General features: G+C 39.5%; 1 protein-coding gene across 1 annotated transcript in view; it reads left to right on the top strand.

The window, feature by feature from the left end:
* Positions 1-17,052, top strand: part of LOC117371486 (vitamin D3 receptor B) — a 42,015-nt gene extending 24,963 nt beyond the window's left edge. Inside the window, exons 5-10 of the mRNA XM_033967185.2 lie at positions 1,571-1,767; positions 3,043-3,142; positions 5,034-5,211; positions 7,964-8,115; positions 8,535-8,651; positions 9,936-17,052. Of these exons, the coding sequence (XP_033823076.1) occupies positions 1,571-1,767; positions 3,043-3,142; positions 5,034-5,211; positions 7,964-8,115; positions 8,535-8,651; positions 9,936-10,189 (998 nt within the window). The 3' untranslated portion in view covers positions 10,190-17,052. The remainder of the gene's footprint in view (positions 1-1,570; positions 1,768-3,042; positions 3,143-5,033; positions 5,212-7,963; positions 8,116-8,534; positions 8,652-9,935) is intronic.
* Positions 17,053-19,731: the final 2,679 nt, after the last annotated feature.

Raw genomic sequence — 19,731 nt, 5'->3', positions numbered from 1 at the left:
ACTGTCCAGTCTATTCATGAAGTCAACAAGGTGATAAGTCAGCGTAAACTTAAGTCGGAGAATGTCACGCTCAAGTTTCAGCACTTAGGAAACAGTGTTGATTTAAGACTAGTTGTCTTCAGTGATGCTTCTCTTGGCAATCTTCACTTTTTGATGCAGTCAAGTCTACTAAGGAGGTCACAGAGAAGAGGCTCAGGCTAGAAATAAGCAGCATCGAGGAGCTCCTACAGTCTTAAGAAAATAAAAGAGGTCTGTTGGTCTGAGGCACACAAGTCACAGCTCGCTGACTGACTAAAAAGGGAGCTTCATCCCTTATGCTTCTCAAAGCTCTAGATGAGGGTTTATGGTTGCTGTAATTATTTATTTTATTATTTTGTCAAAAACTGTTTTGTCATTGTGTCACTAATATTTTTGTGTGCAGTTATTGTTCTGAAAGAAGGGTATTACCTTACTAAAGCACTTTTAAAATGTTCCTTTTATTTATTTATTTATTTATTCATTCATTTTTTCTTTAAAGAGAGAGGGAGATTGTTAATTTCCCATGCTAGTTTATGTTCTATCTGCAATAAGTTTTTGGAAATTTACAGCACCATTTCTTTGTTTTGTGCCACCCATGTGCCTAAGGAAAAACACAAACACATTAGTAATAAGAAAGTACAAAATTGAGAGGGTGTGAAGTAATTAAAATTAATCATATGCATATTTTATATCATTATATAATTATATCATATGCATATCCACAATCATCACACAAAAACAGTAAACGCCGCACAATGATGCAGAATTTATGCATGGAGTGGAGCTGCGTCTCTACACTGTATTCTACTTGTGTACAGTAAATCATGTCAAACTATACAATGTCTTGTTCAGCTGCTCATTCACTATTACCCTAAAGCATCAGTAATGCATAGTAATTAGTTGCATTACTGATGCTTTAGGGTAATAGTGATGTCCACAAAATTGAGAGCAAGCATAAACATTCTGCGATATGGGGCTTCAGTGTTCTGCAAAACCAATGATGATTGTCAAATTAGGTGTCAGTCCGAAGATAACATTTGGATTTATCATTGGGCAGCAGAGTTATTGCTGTCTGAACTATATTCTGCCAGATATCAACAATAAACAAAGTCTGATCCGTAACTCTCCACAGGAATGTGCCAGAGCTCGCCTCACCTGTGCGCACAGATGAGATGCTAATGTGTGCACATCTTATATTTTTATGCACAATAATGCAAACTGCAGAATAAAACAACACCTTTCAATCAATAGACAAATGAACACAAATGTGCCAGAACGCATAGTTTGAATGCACAGAAGCAACCTATTTTACCTTTACTAATAATATTTACAGCGATGTCAGCTCCCATTGGGCACCGCAGTTTTCTAACACAGAAGTCAGCTGACTTGTTTCTTTTATCAAGTCATTTTAGATGAATATTGTGATTAAAATGTGTAAATTATAACAAAATGATAAATTATAACAAAATGATCCACAGGGTCAGAGATGAGAACCATAGGGACACAAGCAAGTGACTTTTTCTCTTTGTGTAAACCTTTCCTCTCTTCTCAGTTATCTTGACAGACGAGGAGGTGCAGAGGAAGAAGGACCTGATCCAGAGGAGGAAGGAGGAGGAGGCTCAGCGTGAGGCTCAGAAGGAGGCGCGACGACCGCGCCTCACGGACGCTCAGAGTCACGTGATCTCCACGCTGGTAGAGGCGCATCACAAGACCTACGATGACTCGTACTCCGACTTCTGCAGGTTCAGGGTAAGCTAAACTAATAATAATACAATGCATATACTTTCATAATACTAATTATTATTATTATTATTGATATTTATTATTATCATTATACCCTTAGTCTATATAAAGAACAGTGTCACAATACTAACGTTTCAAACTGAATTTCAATACTAAGAAATGGACTTGATACAAAACAGAAATCGTAAATCAAACCATGTAAAATCATTTTTCCCCCCAAATGGTTCAGCCACTCTTTTGTAGCCACACACGCTCTGAGGCAGATGGACGGTAATGTGGCTGAGAATCTGCCCGATTGACCCCACCACCCATTATCACTCACTCCTCTCACTCTGCCCTGTGTCCTGAACCAATCCCACATGTCCCACTTTACCTCATCGTGGACCCTGATTGTAAATGGACTCATGTTTCTTCATATCAAGGTCACCTGGGCCTCTCCAAAGCCTGAACATGAGCAAACAGTGTAAACTTCTGTATCACTGTTCTAATTTTTTCAGTTTTCCTGACAAACACTGGGATTAGATGTGAATAATAACATTCTGTTCATAGATCACATTTTAATAAACCTTTAATGACTGAGCACATTATAGACCAGTATAGCTCACCTAGACTTTTATTCTTTTTTTTTGCCATAAATATCATGTTAAAGGAAGTAACAGAATGTATTGCATTTTTTCACACAACTACCTCTATTTTACATATCCATCCATGTTTTTCCTGTGACGCATTGAATAACTGACTAGGAAAATCTCCCGGCACCTGCGTTCTGATTGGTCATCTTCGAGGGACACCGTAAGCACATTACCGTAATGACAGTAAAATATTTAAAGAGCCCCCTGCCTCTGCTTTGAGATGCCATTTGAATTTACATTATAGCACAATTGGTTGCAGAGTTATGGTAATGGAAATCCTCAACTGCTCTCTATCGGCGATGATAGCATCCACCACAATAGGGTTAAACACGTCCAGAAGAACTGACAAAAAGCCCATGTTTTATTTCATATTCCTTTGTTATTCCCATGTTTTCCTCATATTACCCTGTTATTCCCATGATTTTCCTCATATTCCTGTGTTGTTATTATGTTTTTCTTAAGTTATTCCCATATTTTTCCTCATTCTCGTGTTATTCCATGTTTTGCTCATGTTCCCGTGTTATTTCTGTTTTTGCTCATATTCCCGTGTTATCCTTGTGGTTTTCTCATGTTATTCACCTGTTTTCCTCATATTTCTGAGTGATTCCCATGTTTTTCCTCATATTCCTGTTTTATTCCCTTTCTGCAGCCTCCAGTCCGTGATGGTCCAGTGACCCGCAGTGCCAGTCGTGCTGCCTCTCTCCACTCTCTGTCAGACGCCTCCTCCGACTCCTTCAGCCACTCTCCAGGTAAAGCATCTCCTATATCCTGAACTGTACACTCTTCAGGAAGGATGCCGGTTTCGGTTCTGTTATATGAAGTACAGGTGCAGAGGCTCAGAAATCGTTCTGTAGATCTTTATTGTACAGTTGGGTTGAAGGCAGCGTACAGCAAAATTCAAAGCAGAATCAAATGCAAAGTCTATGCAGAGTCTAACAAATTAAGATTACACCGCTGTTTTGATATCCTTCCAACGTGGGTGTGTCATGCACTCCTGTATGAAGGAGTGAAGGAATGTGAAGAAATGAGAAATATGGCCTAGACCAAAATGTTACTGTTTGGAAACAGAACAATTTGTAAGCAGTGTATTAAATTTGTATATTGTTCGCAAGGAGCCTGGCTTAAATATCAAAATATTGATATATATCATGATACTGGCTTTGGGATGACAGTATCAGTATCATGGGCTGTTGTGATCAATAGTTTTTATTATTCTGACAGAGCTTTGAAACATGTTGATGTGTTATCCATTTGACATGTTCACCATTGTGATTAGTGAAGCACATATCCACCTTTTTCAGTTCTGTGTCTCTATTTCGGTGTCTCTCTCTGTGTGTCTCTGTGTGTCTGTGTTTCTATGGTCTCTTTGATGTCTCTGTGACGTCTGTCAGTATCTGTGTCTCTGATGTCTTTGTGACGTCTCTCTCTGTCCGTGTCTCTGTCTCTCTGTGATGTCTCTATGACCTCTCTCTGTGTCTCTGTTGTTTCTATGTGTCTCTGTGTCTGTTTTTTCTGTGTGTCTCTTTGACGTCTCTCTGTGTCTGTTATTTCTGTGTGTCTCTGTGATGTCTCTGACGTCTTTGTGTGCCTCTGTGATGTGTCTGTGTCTCTGTGTATGTTTGTTGTTTCTGGGTGTCTCTGTATGTCTCTGATGTCTACGTGTCTCTGTTGTGTCTCTGTTGTGTCTCTGTTTTTCCCTCCGAGTCTTGACTGTAGGAAGTGACAGAACCTAAACATGAGCAGGACAATGCCCAGGGCCCCACAGTCTGAGTATTTTTAACTTTTATTATTGACTCAGGGGCCTCCTGCTCCAGCCCAACATCAGCTGCACGTTTACCTCGCACGAGTATACAAAAGTACACACGAGTATACACACGAGTATACACACAGTACACACGAGTATACACCAATATACAAAAGTATACACACGGTATACACACAATATATGCACAAGTATACACACGAGTGTACAAAAGTACATACAAGTACACACAAGTATACACACAGTGTACACACAGTACACACAGACATGTTTTATGATTTTTGATCATCATGTTAAGATGTTATCAAAAATCATAACATCTCCCCATTAGAGTTTATATGGGACTGCAGCAAGAGCATGTAACAAGTTAGTGAAGATTTGGAAGTGAATCGTGACTTTAATCTGCATCTTCGGTATAAAAATACAGTTTCCTAAAGTTGCTTTTCTGCATAAATATCTGTTTTTTTGTAGTTGGACTCTTACATATAGATGAAGTGAATAGTGAATTATAGATATTTAAGTTTTGGGCTTTTGCCGCGATCGGCAGCTCACGTCTTTAGACCAACAAGAATTTCTTTAGTTGATGATATTTGTGTGAGTCTAATCAGAACTATTGTGTAATTCACACGCTTGTTTACATTATGGTTACTACCTAACAGTTATGGAAGTACCTCTATGTCACGTCTGCTGCTCCTGTCCAATCAGGAAGTTAAATTATAAACCTCAAAAATAGAAAAAATGTTTTAGTGGAAAGAGTAACCATCATATGCACTTTAAACCCTCCCAGCAGAGAGCGTGCTCCTCTCACACACATTTGTTTCATGTTTAATATTTTTAATTCTCCTGTTGCTCATGTTGTTGTTGTGCTTGTGTTTCAGAGTCGGACACAAAGATGAACTTTAATAACCTCCTGATGATGTACCAGGAGCAGGGGAGTAGCCCCGAGTCCAGTGAAGAAGAAGGCTCCAGCTTCTCCATGCTGCCCCACCTGGCCGATCTGGTTTCCTACAGCATCCAGAAGGTCATCGGATTCGCCAAAATGATCCCGGGCTTCAGGTACAGAACACTCTTTCTATAGGCATGAGAATAAACACTCTCTAAATACTTGTGATGTCGTAGGGTCATCAAAACAATTCACAATGATCAGAATGTTTTAAAGGAGCACTATGTAATTTTTCTGGTGAAGGGTTTGCCACCTGCCCGTCTCTGCAAAAATGTGATTGTTTTGCCTGGAATGTTCCTCAGTATGACACAAAACTATACATCTCCACGAAGACAAGCATGTGACGCCACCAGGCCAAGTTACAGGTCAGATCTGTGTAGAGGAGAGTCCGCTGACGGTAAGAATGCAGGTTTCAGGCTCTTGAGTTTTATGGTGATTTCATGTCATATCATTTATTTCAGTTTTGATACCTGCTCAGATCAGGGTCTGATTTTGTAAATAAACTGGCCCACATTACTCTGGAGTAAATAAACTGGCCCACATTACTCTGGAGTAAATAAACTGGCCCACATTACTCTGGTGTAAATGTACATATACTTCTGTATGTGTGGCCCGTTGGTTGCATAAACCCAGTGCATTCCTCTGTTTGGGGCCCTGTAGATTTTCTGAATAGTTTCTGAACAAATAGGAAGAAAAACAGACTTGAACATTACGTAACTGACCTGAGACTCCGACACGGAGCTGGACCTGCACTGGACCATTACCTTATATTTTATATCTTAATGCTCTTAATAAATTGAAAAACTGTTCTGTCATTTATGTGCATGTTATTTTTATAAATATAATTTAAAATGTGTGTGTTGTGAATGGCCTAGTGTCTGTTTTAAAGGTTCTCATTGGTCAGTTTAAACGCTGATGTGTCTCTGTGTTAATCAACAACTTCATTTACTCAAAAGGGAAATTTAGCTGAAAAAATCTTGAATAAACAATTCTGAAGGTTTTTTGATATTCTTAATTAGGAAAAAAGTAAAAATCAATGAAAAGTGCCATTATAATGAAAATAAAACAGTTTAAGGTGAATTTACTTGTATTATTTTTTCAGTTGATTCACACAAACCTGAACAAAACATTTAGCACATTTCTGATGTGATATATATGTGATATATATGTGATAACACTGCCTGGCCAAAAAAGTTCACACACTTTAATATTTGGTTGGACCGCCTTTAGCTTTGATTACAGCACACATTCACTGTGGCATTGTGTTGATTTCGCTTCTGCAATGTCACAAGATTTATTTCCATCCAGTGTTGCATAAATTTTTCTACACAATCTTGCATTGATGATGGTAGAGTCTGACCGCTGCAAAAAGCCTTCTCCAGCACATCTCAAAGATTCTCTATGGGGTTAAGGTCTGGACCCTGTGGTGGACAATCCATGTGTGAAAATGATGTCTCATGCTCCTGAACCTCTTTCACAATTTGAGCTCGATCTTGGAATATGCCTGTGCCATCAGGAAAGAAAAAATCCATTGATGGAATAACCTGGTCATTCAGTATATTCAGGTGTCAGCTGACCTCATTCTTTGAGCACAGACTGTTGCTGAACCTAGACCGGACTCCTACATATAGGCTTGTACCTGTTTGCTTAGTTAAATCCAGGTGGCAACTTTTTTTTGGCCAGGCAGTGTAAATGTGATATATATGTGATATACAGTATATGTAAAATGAGCTCAGGGTTTTATCAGGGAAATCTCTCTCTCTGTCCTCTTTCCTCCCTCTCTCCTCCTCTCTCTCTGCTCTCCTCCTCTCTCCTCTATCTCTCTGCTCTCCTCCTCTCTCTCTGCTCTCCTCCTCTCTCCTCAATCTCTCTGCTCTCCTCCTCTCTCTCTGCTCCCTACTTTCTTCTCTATCTCTCTGCTCTCCTCTCTCTCTCTCTCCCTGCTCTCCTCTCTCTCTCTGCTCTCCTTCTGTCTCTCTCTCTGCTCTCATTCTCTCTCTGCTCTCCTCCTCTCTCTCTGCTCTCCTTCTCTCTCTCTCTGCTCTCCATTCTCTCTCTGCTCTCCATTCTCTCTCTGCTCTCCTCTCTCTCAGCTCTCCTTCTCTCTCTCCTCTCTTTCCCCTGTGCCGTGCCCTGTGTTTCCGGACGATTCCGGCTCTAAGTGGACAAACATTCCAGTCACACACAGAGCGGAGCATGGGTCAGAGCGGGGGTCAGAGCAGAGCGGGGGTCAGCAGAGGTCAGAGCAGAGCAGGGGTCACAGGAGGGGTCAGAGCGGTGACCAGATCGGGGGTCAGAGCATTAGTCAGAGCTGTACTATAACACTACAATACTAAAAGTTGGTTCTAAATGTTGAATGTTTCACTTTGACTTTTTTCAGATGGGTTTATTTACTGTAGAATAATATATTTTGAATTTCTTCTGGATCAGTAAGGCCTCAGTGTCGTTTTAAAAATCCGGTACTGATACTTGCCTTAGTGTACCTATTGATACCGATACTGATCCGATACCACATCATGAAGAAGTGGACTAAGGCCACATTTTGTTACAATACAGCTACTGCTGTTGTCTTGGCGCTGTCATCTTGTTAGCGCTGTTATTGATATCACTGTTTTGTGTTTATTATTCCACTCTCAACTCAGACGGTGATGAGGTAGAGCCATGAGCAGCTGTATTTATGTGTGTGTTTACTACAGAGAGCTGAGCATAGGTTTTGTACACTTGTAGTAGTAGTAGTAATAGTAGTAGCAGCAGTAGCAGCAGCAGCAGTATTCACATATATATTTTCAGAGAGCTGAGATTTATACAGGAGTAATAGTGGTAGCAGTAGCAGTAGTAGTATTCACAAAAGTTTTATTTTCACAGAGAGCTGACCGCTGAGGACCAGATCGCACTCCTGAAGTCCAGTGCCATTGAGGTCATTATGCTGCGCTCCAACCAAAGCTTTAACCTGGAGGACATGTCCTGGAGCTGCGGAGCGCCAGACTTCAAATACCAGATCAGTGATGTCACCAAAGGTCAGAGACACCAAACCAAGTAGTTTACCGCCTTAAAGAGGGGGTATTTACTGCGATGGGCTATTAAAGAGGGTATATTTTACTTCTGTGGGGTGTTAACTGTAACACATAATATATTTAGATCACCATGTTTCTTTTTATTGTTTTGAAAATGCTTTATTGGCCCAAATGAGGGAACAACATGGCCACACGCCCTCATTCACTCCCTCGTTCACTCCCTTGTGCACTCCCTCCTTCACTCACTCGTTCACTCATTCACATGTTGGTCTGTTCTGTGCAGCTGGCCACACTCACTCCTTCACTCTCATTCACTACCTAGTTCACTCCTTCACTCCCTTGTTCACTCACTCGTTCACTCTCTTGTTCACTCATTCCCTCCCTTCTTCACTCTTTCACTCGTTCATCTGTGTTCTCTGCAGCTGGCCACACTCTGGAGCTGCTGGAACCTTTGGTGAAGTTTCAGGTTGGACTGAAGAAGCTCAACCTTCATGAGGAGGAACATGTTCTGCTCATGGCCATCTGCCTGCTGTCCCCAGGTACTGCAGCTAAATACTACTACTACTGATACTGATACTACTCATACTACTCATACTGATACTACTGATACAGATTCTACTGATACTGATACTACTAATACTACTGATACTAATACTACTGATAGTACCGATACTCCTGATATTACTGATACTGGTAGTAAAGATACTACTGATACTGATACTTATACTGCTGATACTACTGGTATTACTGATACTACTGATACTAATACTACTGATATTGATACTGCTACAGCTCCTTGTTGGCAGTACTTGGATGCTTCTCATTGGAAAATGATGGTGTTGGAGCGTTTGGGGAAGGTCCATGTTTTATACATGTGCTACTCCATCTGTGACTAAGATGCTCACATTTATTTGCAGCTCATTAACAATGTAGGGAGGGCAGGAGGTGAGCACACACGCCAGTGTACTACAGAGTCTCTACTACAGAGTATATACTGAGTATATAGAAAATATATACAGAGTATACTGACAATGTAGAGAGAGCAGGAGGTGAGGACACGTGCCAGTGTACTACAGAGTGTGTACAGAGAATTCACTGGTACAGATGTGGATTTAGACATAACATTAAATATGATTATGCAGACTACACACATACACACAGAGAACATGCAATCTCCACACAGACACAGAGAGAGCATGCAAACTTCACACACACGAAGAGAGAACATGCAAACTCCACACAGATAGGCCCAAATATGGATAATACATGTAACATTATTACACACTGTGAGACGATGTATGCATTACACACGACATTACACAGTGTAGAGGCGCAGGGAATTGAAAAGACTATAAACAAAAGTAGTTTTGCGTTTACGCTAGCTTTAGCTTTAACTTTAGCCTCTGAGATTGGCCTTTTTGCCCTTAAATGTTTGTATTAACCCTCTCTACATGATCCCGGGGTGTTTATTTCACTATTGTGTCTGTAAATCAAGATATGAACATTAATAACAGACAAATCAGGCACCTTGTTTCCACGAGGTCGCTCCTGCTAGCGTTAGCAATAGGTTTGATTGACAGTGTTGCTAAGCACTTTCTCCCTGCTAAACCATTGGTGTGGGTGAGAAGGGGCGTTACATTCAACAGCCTCGCTCCTGATTAGGTCTTTGGTTGCTATGATACTCACGGTCGGAATTCAAAATATGGAACTCTGTTCCAAATTGGCCGATGCTCTACAAACTACTTTCATCTCTCTTCTGTCTCCTCATCTCTCTCTTTCTCTCCTCTCACCTCTTCATCTCCTCTTTCCCTCTCTTTCCTCAGACCGACCCGGAGTCCAGGACCACGCTCGTATCGAGGCCCTTCAGGACCGCCTGTCGGAGACGCTGCAGGCGTATATCCAACTGCATCACCCCGGGGGACGCCTGCTCTACGCTAAAATGATCCAGAAGCTCGCCGACCTGCGCAGCCTGAACGAGGAGCACTCGAAGCAGTACCGCTCACTGTCATTTCAGCCAGAGCACAGCATGCAGCTAACCCCACTCGTGCTCGAAGTGTTCGGCAGCGAAGTCTCCTAAAACTACCTCCAGTCTCAAGATGGCTGCTGCTACAGCCAGGTGATACACGCTTCAGGAGGAGGAGGAGGAGGCGAGCTGTGCGGCAAGCAGTGAAAAAATTTTAAAATCTTTTCTTCAAAAAAATGGCGACTCAAATAGAATGAAATGTTGACGATAATTAAATGTTTTTAGGGAAGTTGAATTGATTGGTGGTTTTCAGATGATGTCATTCTCAAAGGTGAATGGCCGTGTTTATGGCTTTCAAAGTGATACAAAATGGATTTGCTAAAAGTCCTGAAAATGGTGCCCATTTAAACACATTCATTAATAAGAATCTGCATTGATAACAGTAATTTGACCCGCCCTCATCTGAATTTAAGTTTAACATCCGGTAGATTGACACAATGTTGTCTGAAAACCACAGCTGCTTTACAGTTACAATTTAGGTCTAATTTTGTTCAATTATTCAACTTAAAATTATGTTCTACAAATTCTGCTCAAACCTTCCTCTTTGACTCATCACAAGTTTTAGGACAAAGAAGACACATTTACTTAAAGTCAGCGTTTCATTTTGAGCCAAGTAGAGAGATAGGAATCGATTCTTTGTGTTTGTCTTGTCTCAAAATTCTATTGGAAATTAGGTTAATGTTGGGAAAAGAGTTCATGATATTTTAGATTAATACCAGTGGTTCTCAACTGGTGGGCCGGGACCCAAACGTGACGTAAACAGGTTGAAAATAGTTTAAATTTTCAACCCCAAAAATGAGTTTATTGACATAATAATATGATGAAACATATGTGAAAGATATTTGATCAACATGAAGCACTTACAAAGATTACAGCTGTGATCTTCATTTTCAAATCACAAATTGGTTTGAAAATTCCCCTTTTCAGGAGTATGATTGTTATTTTAAGACCTAGTTTTATTTAGCAAAAATTTAAAATTCACTTAAAAGAGTTAGAGTTTTGTAGTTATCCCATGGCAAAATGTCTTTAAACAATAGTATTTTTCCTGCTAAAACGATTATAAAGCCAAACGTTAGTTGTCTTGCTAGCAAAAAAGAGGGGGTATTCTGCAAAATCGACTTTCAGGACCTTTTTCCCCATGTTATAAGAGATTTTCTGAAGAGATTTTCTTAAGAGATTTTAGATGTACTGCTAACTGTAAGGAGGGTTTGAATAGGGACAAGCCTGTATGAGGCTCTGCCCACAAGTCTACATCACCCATGCTTCCACACGACAATTTTATATAAATATACAAAAACATTATACAAAACTGTACACGGCAACGTCACAAACCTGATGTGATGTGCAGTATTTTCATCAGTGGGATGCAGCTGATTGTGTTGTGACAGTTCTCTGAAGGGAGAGGGACTTGGCACAAAGAGCAAAGGAATAACATGTTAATATGTTGTTTTGGGCGAATATATAGTTTTTAAAACAAAAGGAAAAATGGAGATCTAAATATGTTATGTGTTACAGTTAATACCCCATAGAAGTAAAATACCCCCTCTTTAATACCCCATAGAAGTAAAATATCCCCTCTTTAATAATAATTTCTTAAATAACATAACATACTGGTTATGTTTCTATTTAGTCCAATCTCATAATTCTGAAGAATAGACAGACACATTTCTACAATGTTCAAATTTGTTTAAAAAAACGTAAAATTAGATTTTCCTGTAAATCCCAAAATCAAAAAGGCAAAGACTTCTATGGTAGAATTTACCTTTTTAAATTTTGAAAAATGCACATTTTTTTGCCTGGTTTATGGGTAATATTTTTGCCAATTCTTTGAACACTACATTATATTTTTAAACTTCTTGTCCAAACTTGATCGTGTTAAAATCACCTCTTCCTTTTCGAACGTCGTAATGATAAAATTCCTTAAAATATTCCAGAAATGCCAAATATATAAATTGTCAAATCTTTGCTCCAAAAGTCTGAGTTTTGGTCCCTTTTTCAGGCCATTTGAGAATCACTGGGACGAGAGGATCCTTTAAAGATATTATTATAATGATATGGGTCCTTTAAAGATACTATTGTAATGATACGCGTCCTTTAAAGATACAATTATGATAAGGGTCCTTTAAAGATACTGTTGTTATATGGACTATTATTCATTTTCTGCCTATTTACTCATGTTTAAATGTATTTAAAACTCGACTCTGCTGCTTGAATGCCTGGACATCAAAAACGTGGATTTGTTCAGGTCCATGTTTGAACACACAACCTCCATAACTCAGCCATCCTGTCGTATTCTACCTCTTTGTTTTTTTTTATTATGATACTGTATTTTTATGTAGATGTGACGCTGTTTGAGACGTTATTTTGCAGTAAACCACACTGGGGCGCTCAGCTCCTCTGGGATATCAGTGCCTGCACAACAGTTTTTGTTATTTACATGTTTATTCTCAAGGCAGCATTTGTATACAGTTTAACACAGCCATCGGTCAAAACATTGCGACCACAGGCAGGTAAACAGGCAGGTAAACAGGCAGGTAAACAGGCAGGTAAACAGGCAGGTAAACAGGCAGGTAAACAGCATTAGGTCTTCACAGCTGCTCCTTTTAAAATGGGGAATTATAGGAAATTACTGAATCAGTAAGTTAAAGTGCATAACGAATTTGAACTGAAAGAAATTCATATGTAGAAGACTGGGTCAGCAGCTCCAAATCTCACTTTTAGGGGGGGTTTTAGTCCAGATTTAGTCTGATTTAGTCCTGGGTTAAACCTGGTTCAATTTGGGCCCGGGTCAATCTGGTTTAAAGCTGATTTTAGTCCTTGGCTAGACCAGAAAGCCACTTGGTTTTGTCTTTGGTTTAGACCAGTTAGCCCTGTTTTAGCCCTGGTTTAGCCCTGGTTTAGCCTTGGCTTAGCCCTGTCCCTGTTTTAGTTCCTGGTTTACCCATTGTTTTAGCCTCAGTATAGGCATTTTAGCCTTGGTTTAGCCCTGGTTTAGCTACTGTTTTTTCCTGTTTAATGCCTGTTTTAGCTCCTGTTTAATCCCTGTTTTAGCTCCTGTTCCGGTTGTATTCAGCTTGTGGCCGTGCTGTTCGGCTCGTTTGCTGTGATCTCAGATATGTCGCCAAAGGTTCACTCTCTTCCATTTTCTCCATTTTGACGCAATTAAGGAAACGGGGATTTTGTTTTTACATTTACTTCACAAAGTCTGTAACGATTAAGGCCTCTCAGAACGTTTAAGGCCTCTCGGTAACATTTGAGGCCTCTCTCTGTAACGTTTAAGGCCTCTCTGTGAACGTTTAAGGCCTCTGTAACGTTTCGGGCCTCTGTAACGTTTAAGGCCTCCCTGTAACGTTTAAGGCCTCCCTGTAACGATTAAGGCCTCTCAGAACGATTAAGGCCTCTCGGTAACATTTGAGGCCTCTCTCTGTAACATTTGAGGCCTCTCTCTGTAACATTTGAGGCCTCTCTCTGTAACATTTCAGGCCTCTCTGTAAACCTTTAAGGCCTCCCTATAACGTTTAAGGCCTCTGTAACGTTTCGGGCCTCTCTGTGAACGTTTAAGGCCTCTCTGTGAACGTTTCAGCCCTCTCTGTGTCTTTGGCGACTCCCTCTACACTACAACACTCAAACCAAACATGTTGTGTTCTCTTGGGTGTAAATATGTTCTCTGCTTCCACTTGTAACGCTAAGCACTGTTAAACCTCATTTCAGTGTCTGGACAAAGACGTGAATCTCTGAAACATGAAATGGTAAAGGGCTAAAATGCTCAAAAAGCTCGAAACTCGAACTGGAAATGTTTGCATATTTCACAGGCCGAATCACCAGGTCTGACGGTGAAACATCACTTAAAAAACAGAATCGTGTCACGAAATATCCAGAGTTTTGTGGGAATAATTTGAATTTAAAATGTCAAATTTTTATATTTCATTGTTTCTGGAGTCATCAGGACTAATTATGTGGTTCTGATAAACTGAGTTGCATTTGAGTTTTGAGTCTAATTTTTAAGCCAGATGCCCTTCCTAGTTGCATCTTTTAATATTATTTTTAAGCATGACCAAATCAGGTTTAAACAAGGACTAAACATGAACTAAACGTGGACCAAACCATGCAGAGGTTGGACTTAACTAGGTCTAAAATGGGACTTAACCACTAAACCAGGTAAAATGTTAAAACACAAAATGAAGACTAGTTACCACTTTAGACCTGTTTTAGTCCTGGTTCAGTTCTAGTTTAAACAGTGACAAGACTAAACCAGAAATGAACCAGGATTATAACCAGCTTCAAAGCTACTCAAATTTGCCTTACATTTCACAAAGTCTGAACTTCTACACAGTCAAATCTAATTCTAGTAGAATTTGAGAACCACATTTGGCTTCATTTTATTTTCATTCAGATGCCCTTCTTGACACAGAAAATCTACTGGCTGTAGTTCTTAACTCTATTAGAGCTGCAAATTACTGGAAAATACTGCCAAAACAAAGACTAAAAGAATGAATATGGATTAATGTGTTATCAATTCAATACTGTGTCAACGATTGCTCTGAGTTTAGAGTCTGTTTGGTCCAGATCACGATTAGCAAAATGCAACTACAGTTATTTTAATAGCAAACTTGTGAAAAATAGTCTCTAGTTTTAGTATTGATTTGTGTATAATCATTTCTAGTATAAGACACATACACTAGTATACACCCACCGACCACTATGAACCTACTGGACACTGAGGGATTCCACACATGGGAATAGAACACAAAGTACAACATTTAATGTGGAACAGCACAGAGTCTAAAGAAAGAGGGTTTTTATCATCATGGGATCAGTATCAGTATTGAGTATTGAGTGTTCCTTAGTATTGATTTGGAGTTGTTGCTGCAGCCCTAATATTGTGTAATTTGACATTTTAAATGTAAAACTCCCACAATCCCCTTCTCTGTGACACGCTCCTGTCAAACTGATGCAAAGCTCTTATTGTTTTTCTACATATGACGTTTTTAATAATGATGCAATTCCATGAATTGCTGCCGTTCCGTATACAGTATACAAACCTCCTCGGATCACGCAGCCCTTTCATTTTGACTGGGAACAATGTTGAGGTGTACTGCCCTCTGCTGGCTCTTTTGTAAATACCAGGTATAAATATATATGGAGCGTTCTGCTAAATCCGCCGCTGTAAATAGGGCTACATAGATTATTATTATTATGAGTTCTCGTCTTTATTTTCGGGAAAATAAATATATGCAAGTACAATATGGAATCATCACTATTATTATTATGATGTTGTTGTATGTGAGAGTGTTTGTTTTGATGGAGTTTCTATTTTCATTTAAATAACAACGACAAGCTAACATGCTAAACATGCTGCTCTCTAAAAAAAGCCATAGATCGCCTGTTTTTACAGAGTTTTACAGTGTAACTTTGCTGTCCATCGAAACGACGGAACACGAGCGGCCAGGAGCCAGACGGCCATTTTATTAGGTACAGCACATGGATGCAGGGCTGAAGGACTGGGACTGGACCAGGACTACCCCTTGTCCAATTGACAGTTGTACCTAAACCGTGTCGTGTGTGGTCGTTTTGTGGGAGGAGACTCATCTTGTGGCTGATCTGAGCTGGTAAAGGTTGAGCTTTGTCTGTAGTTTTCCGTGGGAGTGGTTTTAGACCTGTTCTAATCATGAAATCACTGTGACACTCGACAGAAGGACTTAAACCGATTATCAGCCAAATTTGAAATATTTTGTGTAAATTTGTTGCATAATTTTGGCAAAAGTTTTCATTTCAGGCCCTGGTTTGTTCTGAATGGGGCTGAAGGAGGCAGGGCCATGTGCGATCAGGCGCATTACATTGGTTCAAGTCTCCAGTTTATTTTTAGTTCAAGCTAAATCAACTCTCGTTTTCTACATTTTCTCACATGTGCTAATGCTGTTCCCTCATCAAAAACACATCTGAAGAGATTTTAGATGCCATCCATGTTTTGAGTAATCTGGAGATCTCTCCTGGGCCCCGTTCAAACCCTTCTTACAGTTAGCAGTACAAGCCTGTATGAGGCTCCGCCCATAAGCCTACATCACACATGTTCCCACATGACAATTCTCCATAAATACACAAAAGCATTATACAAAACAATACACTGCAACTTGATAAACCTGATGTGATGTGCAGTAGTTTCATTAGTGGGATGTATTGTGTAGTGATGGTGCTCTGATGGGGAAAAAAGCACAAAATCAGTACAGTTATTAGATTTCAACAACATTGGCAAGAACATTTAAGTTAGCTCGTAGCATCTTGGCGCTAATCCCGTCCTCCTTCAGCCTCTTTTGCAGAACATTTCATCATTATTTTTGGGCTTTTTAAAATTGTGCTTCTAAAAATATTTGTGGATGGTTCTGTGTTGAGTCGCGGTTTGAAAATCTCTAAATTGTTGGGCAGAAATCCTGTCTTTGCTGTGAAAGTGTAGAAACGTTTGGAGGCAGTACCACTCGTTGGCCAGAGGGGGGAGATGTGCGATGTGCTTGGTTACTGATCATATTGAAGTTTGTCTGTGTTAGGGGTTACTTTCGGTGAATCTTTTTCTGATTTTTGATATTTGGAACGGTTGCTGTTGTATGTTTAAAATATCGTGGGAGAATAGGTGGATTTCTTAAGCAAGTGCCAGATGGGACCGATCCCGATGCTTAAACAGGGTAAGACATTTTTACAACAACAAAGGCAGAGGGTGTGCTTCAGAGAGCGCAAATTTTACAGCAGAAGTTTGAATAAGTAAAAAAAAAAAACTTTATCATACAAATCAGTTCTGAAAAAGTTTTAGAAAAAATATATGAAATCTGATGCCAAATCTCAAAATGTTGTACAGTTCAGTTCTCTCCAGTAAAATCGACAAGTGTGAGGGAGAAAGCTTGTTTCATTATATTCAAATTTCAATATTTGATAAAAAAAAAAAAAGAAAAATCTCATGTCACTGAAAAGAGTGAAACAAAATAGTGGAACAGTTAAAATAAAAACTCATATTTTTTAGTTGATTTAATTCATTTAAACTAAATCATTTCCAATTTTTTTATTTAAATTTTTTTTTTTGGGGGTGAAAGGAACAGAGAATATTCAAGAACTATCATGGTGTTAAGATTTGGTTCAGACCTGGTTCAGACCTGGTTTATGTAAAAACCTCACTCTGGACTTTCAGCCTTTGGCCACATCCTCTGCCTCCTCAGTCGCTTGCTGCTCTGAATGTTTTGTCTTGTGGTTTTAACATTGGAACTTGAACCAGGAAGTTACAGGAATCAAAAAGTTGCAAAAAATTCATAGTTTGAATGTTGAATTTTTTTTTTTTTTTTTTTGTGTGTGGATTGGCATCAAAATAACTCAATGCCTGCAATATCTGAATATGAGCTGACTGAAGGTACACCAGCGAGCTCCTGTCATCATGTTTTTATATCATTACAAAACCTGTCTGGATCAACGGCAAAAATAATTCTCCATTTTGAATTTTTGCATTCTCAAATTTCACATTAATGTAAAAAAGTCAGAAGAATGTGAAGTTTGGCACAGTGCCCCTTCAGGTCAGTCCGGTTTAAACAGTCTGGGGGAGTGATGTCATATTTTGCGTAGTGTTGCCATGGCGATTCATGTCTGTCTATTGTCAAGTTGAGCCCAAAGCTGCAGTAACACAGACTGAGGATAGTGCCATCTTGAGGGAGTGGCGGAACAAAATGGATTCTTTTTTCAGACCAAGGCTTATTTGTTTTCATCCTTGAGCGTTTGGACTGGTGGCTAGCACCTCAGAGTGACCATGTGATGTTGCTGTGATGTGATTAGTCGGCTGTTTTTTGGCACCAGATTAAGGAGGAACATAAAAACAGAAACATGCCCACGAGACTTTGACCCAGGGTGAGGGCCCTTTCTACTCTCACACACCTGCGATACTGTCCTGAAGTCGGACTGCAGATGGCGCGGCCGTCCTGTCTCCACTGGTAGAAAGACGGCGCCAAAGCCTGTTTAAATCAGCTGACTGGACACGTCACAGCAACATCACGTGACCACTGTGAGGCGTTAGTGAGCTCCAAACTGTCAGGGATGTAAACAAACTAAACCTTGGTCTTGTTAAATAAATTTTGAGCTCCCTCTTGGCGTTAATGTTATCGCTCTGCCTGAATGTCCCACAGTGTTACACTTAACTATCACTATAGCTACGAGCATCCACAAGGAAAAGTTACAGGTCAGATCTGTGGTTCGGTGACGTCCCTCACCCTAAGATGCATGTTTGTCAAGGTATTTCTTAGCAATAAAAACACCTGTGTTTGAACATATACAGTACATTTAATGCCATACTGTGAAACATTCCAGGCGAAGCAATCACAGCACCAAACGAGCAGCAGAAAAGTTACACAGTGACTCTTTAACTGTTTTTACTGGTATTAAAACTATTTGAAAACTAGAAACATTTTAACAGTTTACAGTTAAAACTCAATTCAAAATGGCGTGTTGTTTTGGCTCATCGTCGGCCATCTTGCTCACCGCTCTCGTAGGACGGGGATTGTAATGCGCTTCAATGTAGTTCTAATGAAATGGATGTACCACCATTATCTACCTAAGTACAGGACTGACTACCTCTTTTAGCCGAGTTTTGCTTTAGCATCAAGCATAGCCTCTTTTGTAAACATATTTGTATCGTGTTGTATTTATTATGGAAACTGCAATGAATACCTCAGAATTCTCACTTTTGGGAGAGTCCAGTTCAAATGAAGTAATTCACTTTTTTTTGTACAGTTTAAACGTTTTATTTTCTTTATTTCTCAGATTTAACATTGCCTTTTAACGCACAACGAGACAAATCCAGTGTTTCTTCAAAAATAAAATAGTGCCTCCACATGGGACCAGCAGTCTGAAACTGGGCAATGAGGACTTTGAGTTAGACTAGAGCTGGAAATGAATCAGAAGAATCAAAAGAATCGAAATATCGATAATCAGATACGAACCGATACTAATATAAGGCCACATCCACATGGGGAATAGAAAACAAAGTACAACATTTACTGTGTAACAGCACAGTGTCTAAAGAAAGAGGGTTTATCATCGAGATATCGAGTATCGAGTCTGTTCTTTAGTGTCGATGTCATGACAGCTCTAGAGGAGAGAGTAAAGTTATAATGGGTAAAGTTATCTTAAAGGGTGACCATAAGGCTATAATTAAACTGAAGTTAAATAAAGTAGTAGTATTAGTAGTTGTAGTACTTTTTGCCCAGTTTTTACTCCAGTGTCTCTTCTTACTCTTTTATTTTCACTTCTTCAGTCCATCATCCCTCTTTCCGTCCTTCCTTTTTCATCAATGCTTCTTTTTTTTTTTACTCTATAGCACCACCTATCTACCACCCTCCATCATCCAAACTGTTCACTCCCCTCATTTTAACATTTTATTTTGAAAGCGCTGCTTTTTCTGGTAAAATTCCGTCAACTTCAAGTTTATTTTGGTTAAAACTGAGCAACGACGTATTATTTTGGTGAATTTTGGACTTCTGTATTTTGTTTCTCTCATGTCAAACTGCTTCAGGTTAACACTGAAAAAAATCAACATTTTAAGCAAATTCTGTGGAAATTTTCAAGCCAAG

This window comes from Periophthalmus magnuspinnatus, chromosome 5 (genome assembly GCF_009829125.3).
Source record: "Periophthalmus magnuspinnatus isolate fPerMag1 chromosome 5, fPerMag1.2.pri, whole genome shotgun sequence".
NCBI classification, from domain to species: Eukaryota; Metazoa; Chordata; class Actinopteri; order Gobiiformes; family Gobiidae; genus Periophthalmus; species Periophthalmus magnuspinnatus.
The sequence above is the reverse complement of the archived record's forward strand: the minus strand, read 5'-3'. Positions and strand labels throughout refer to the sequence as shown.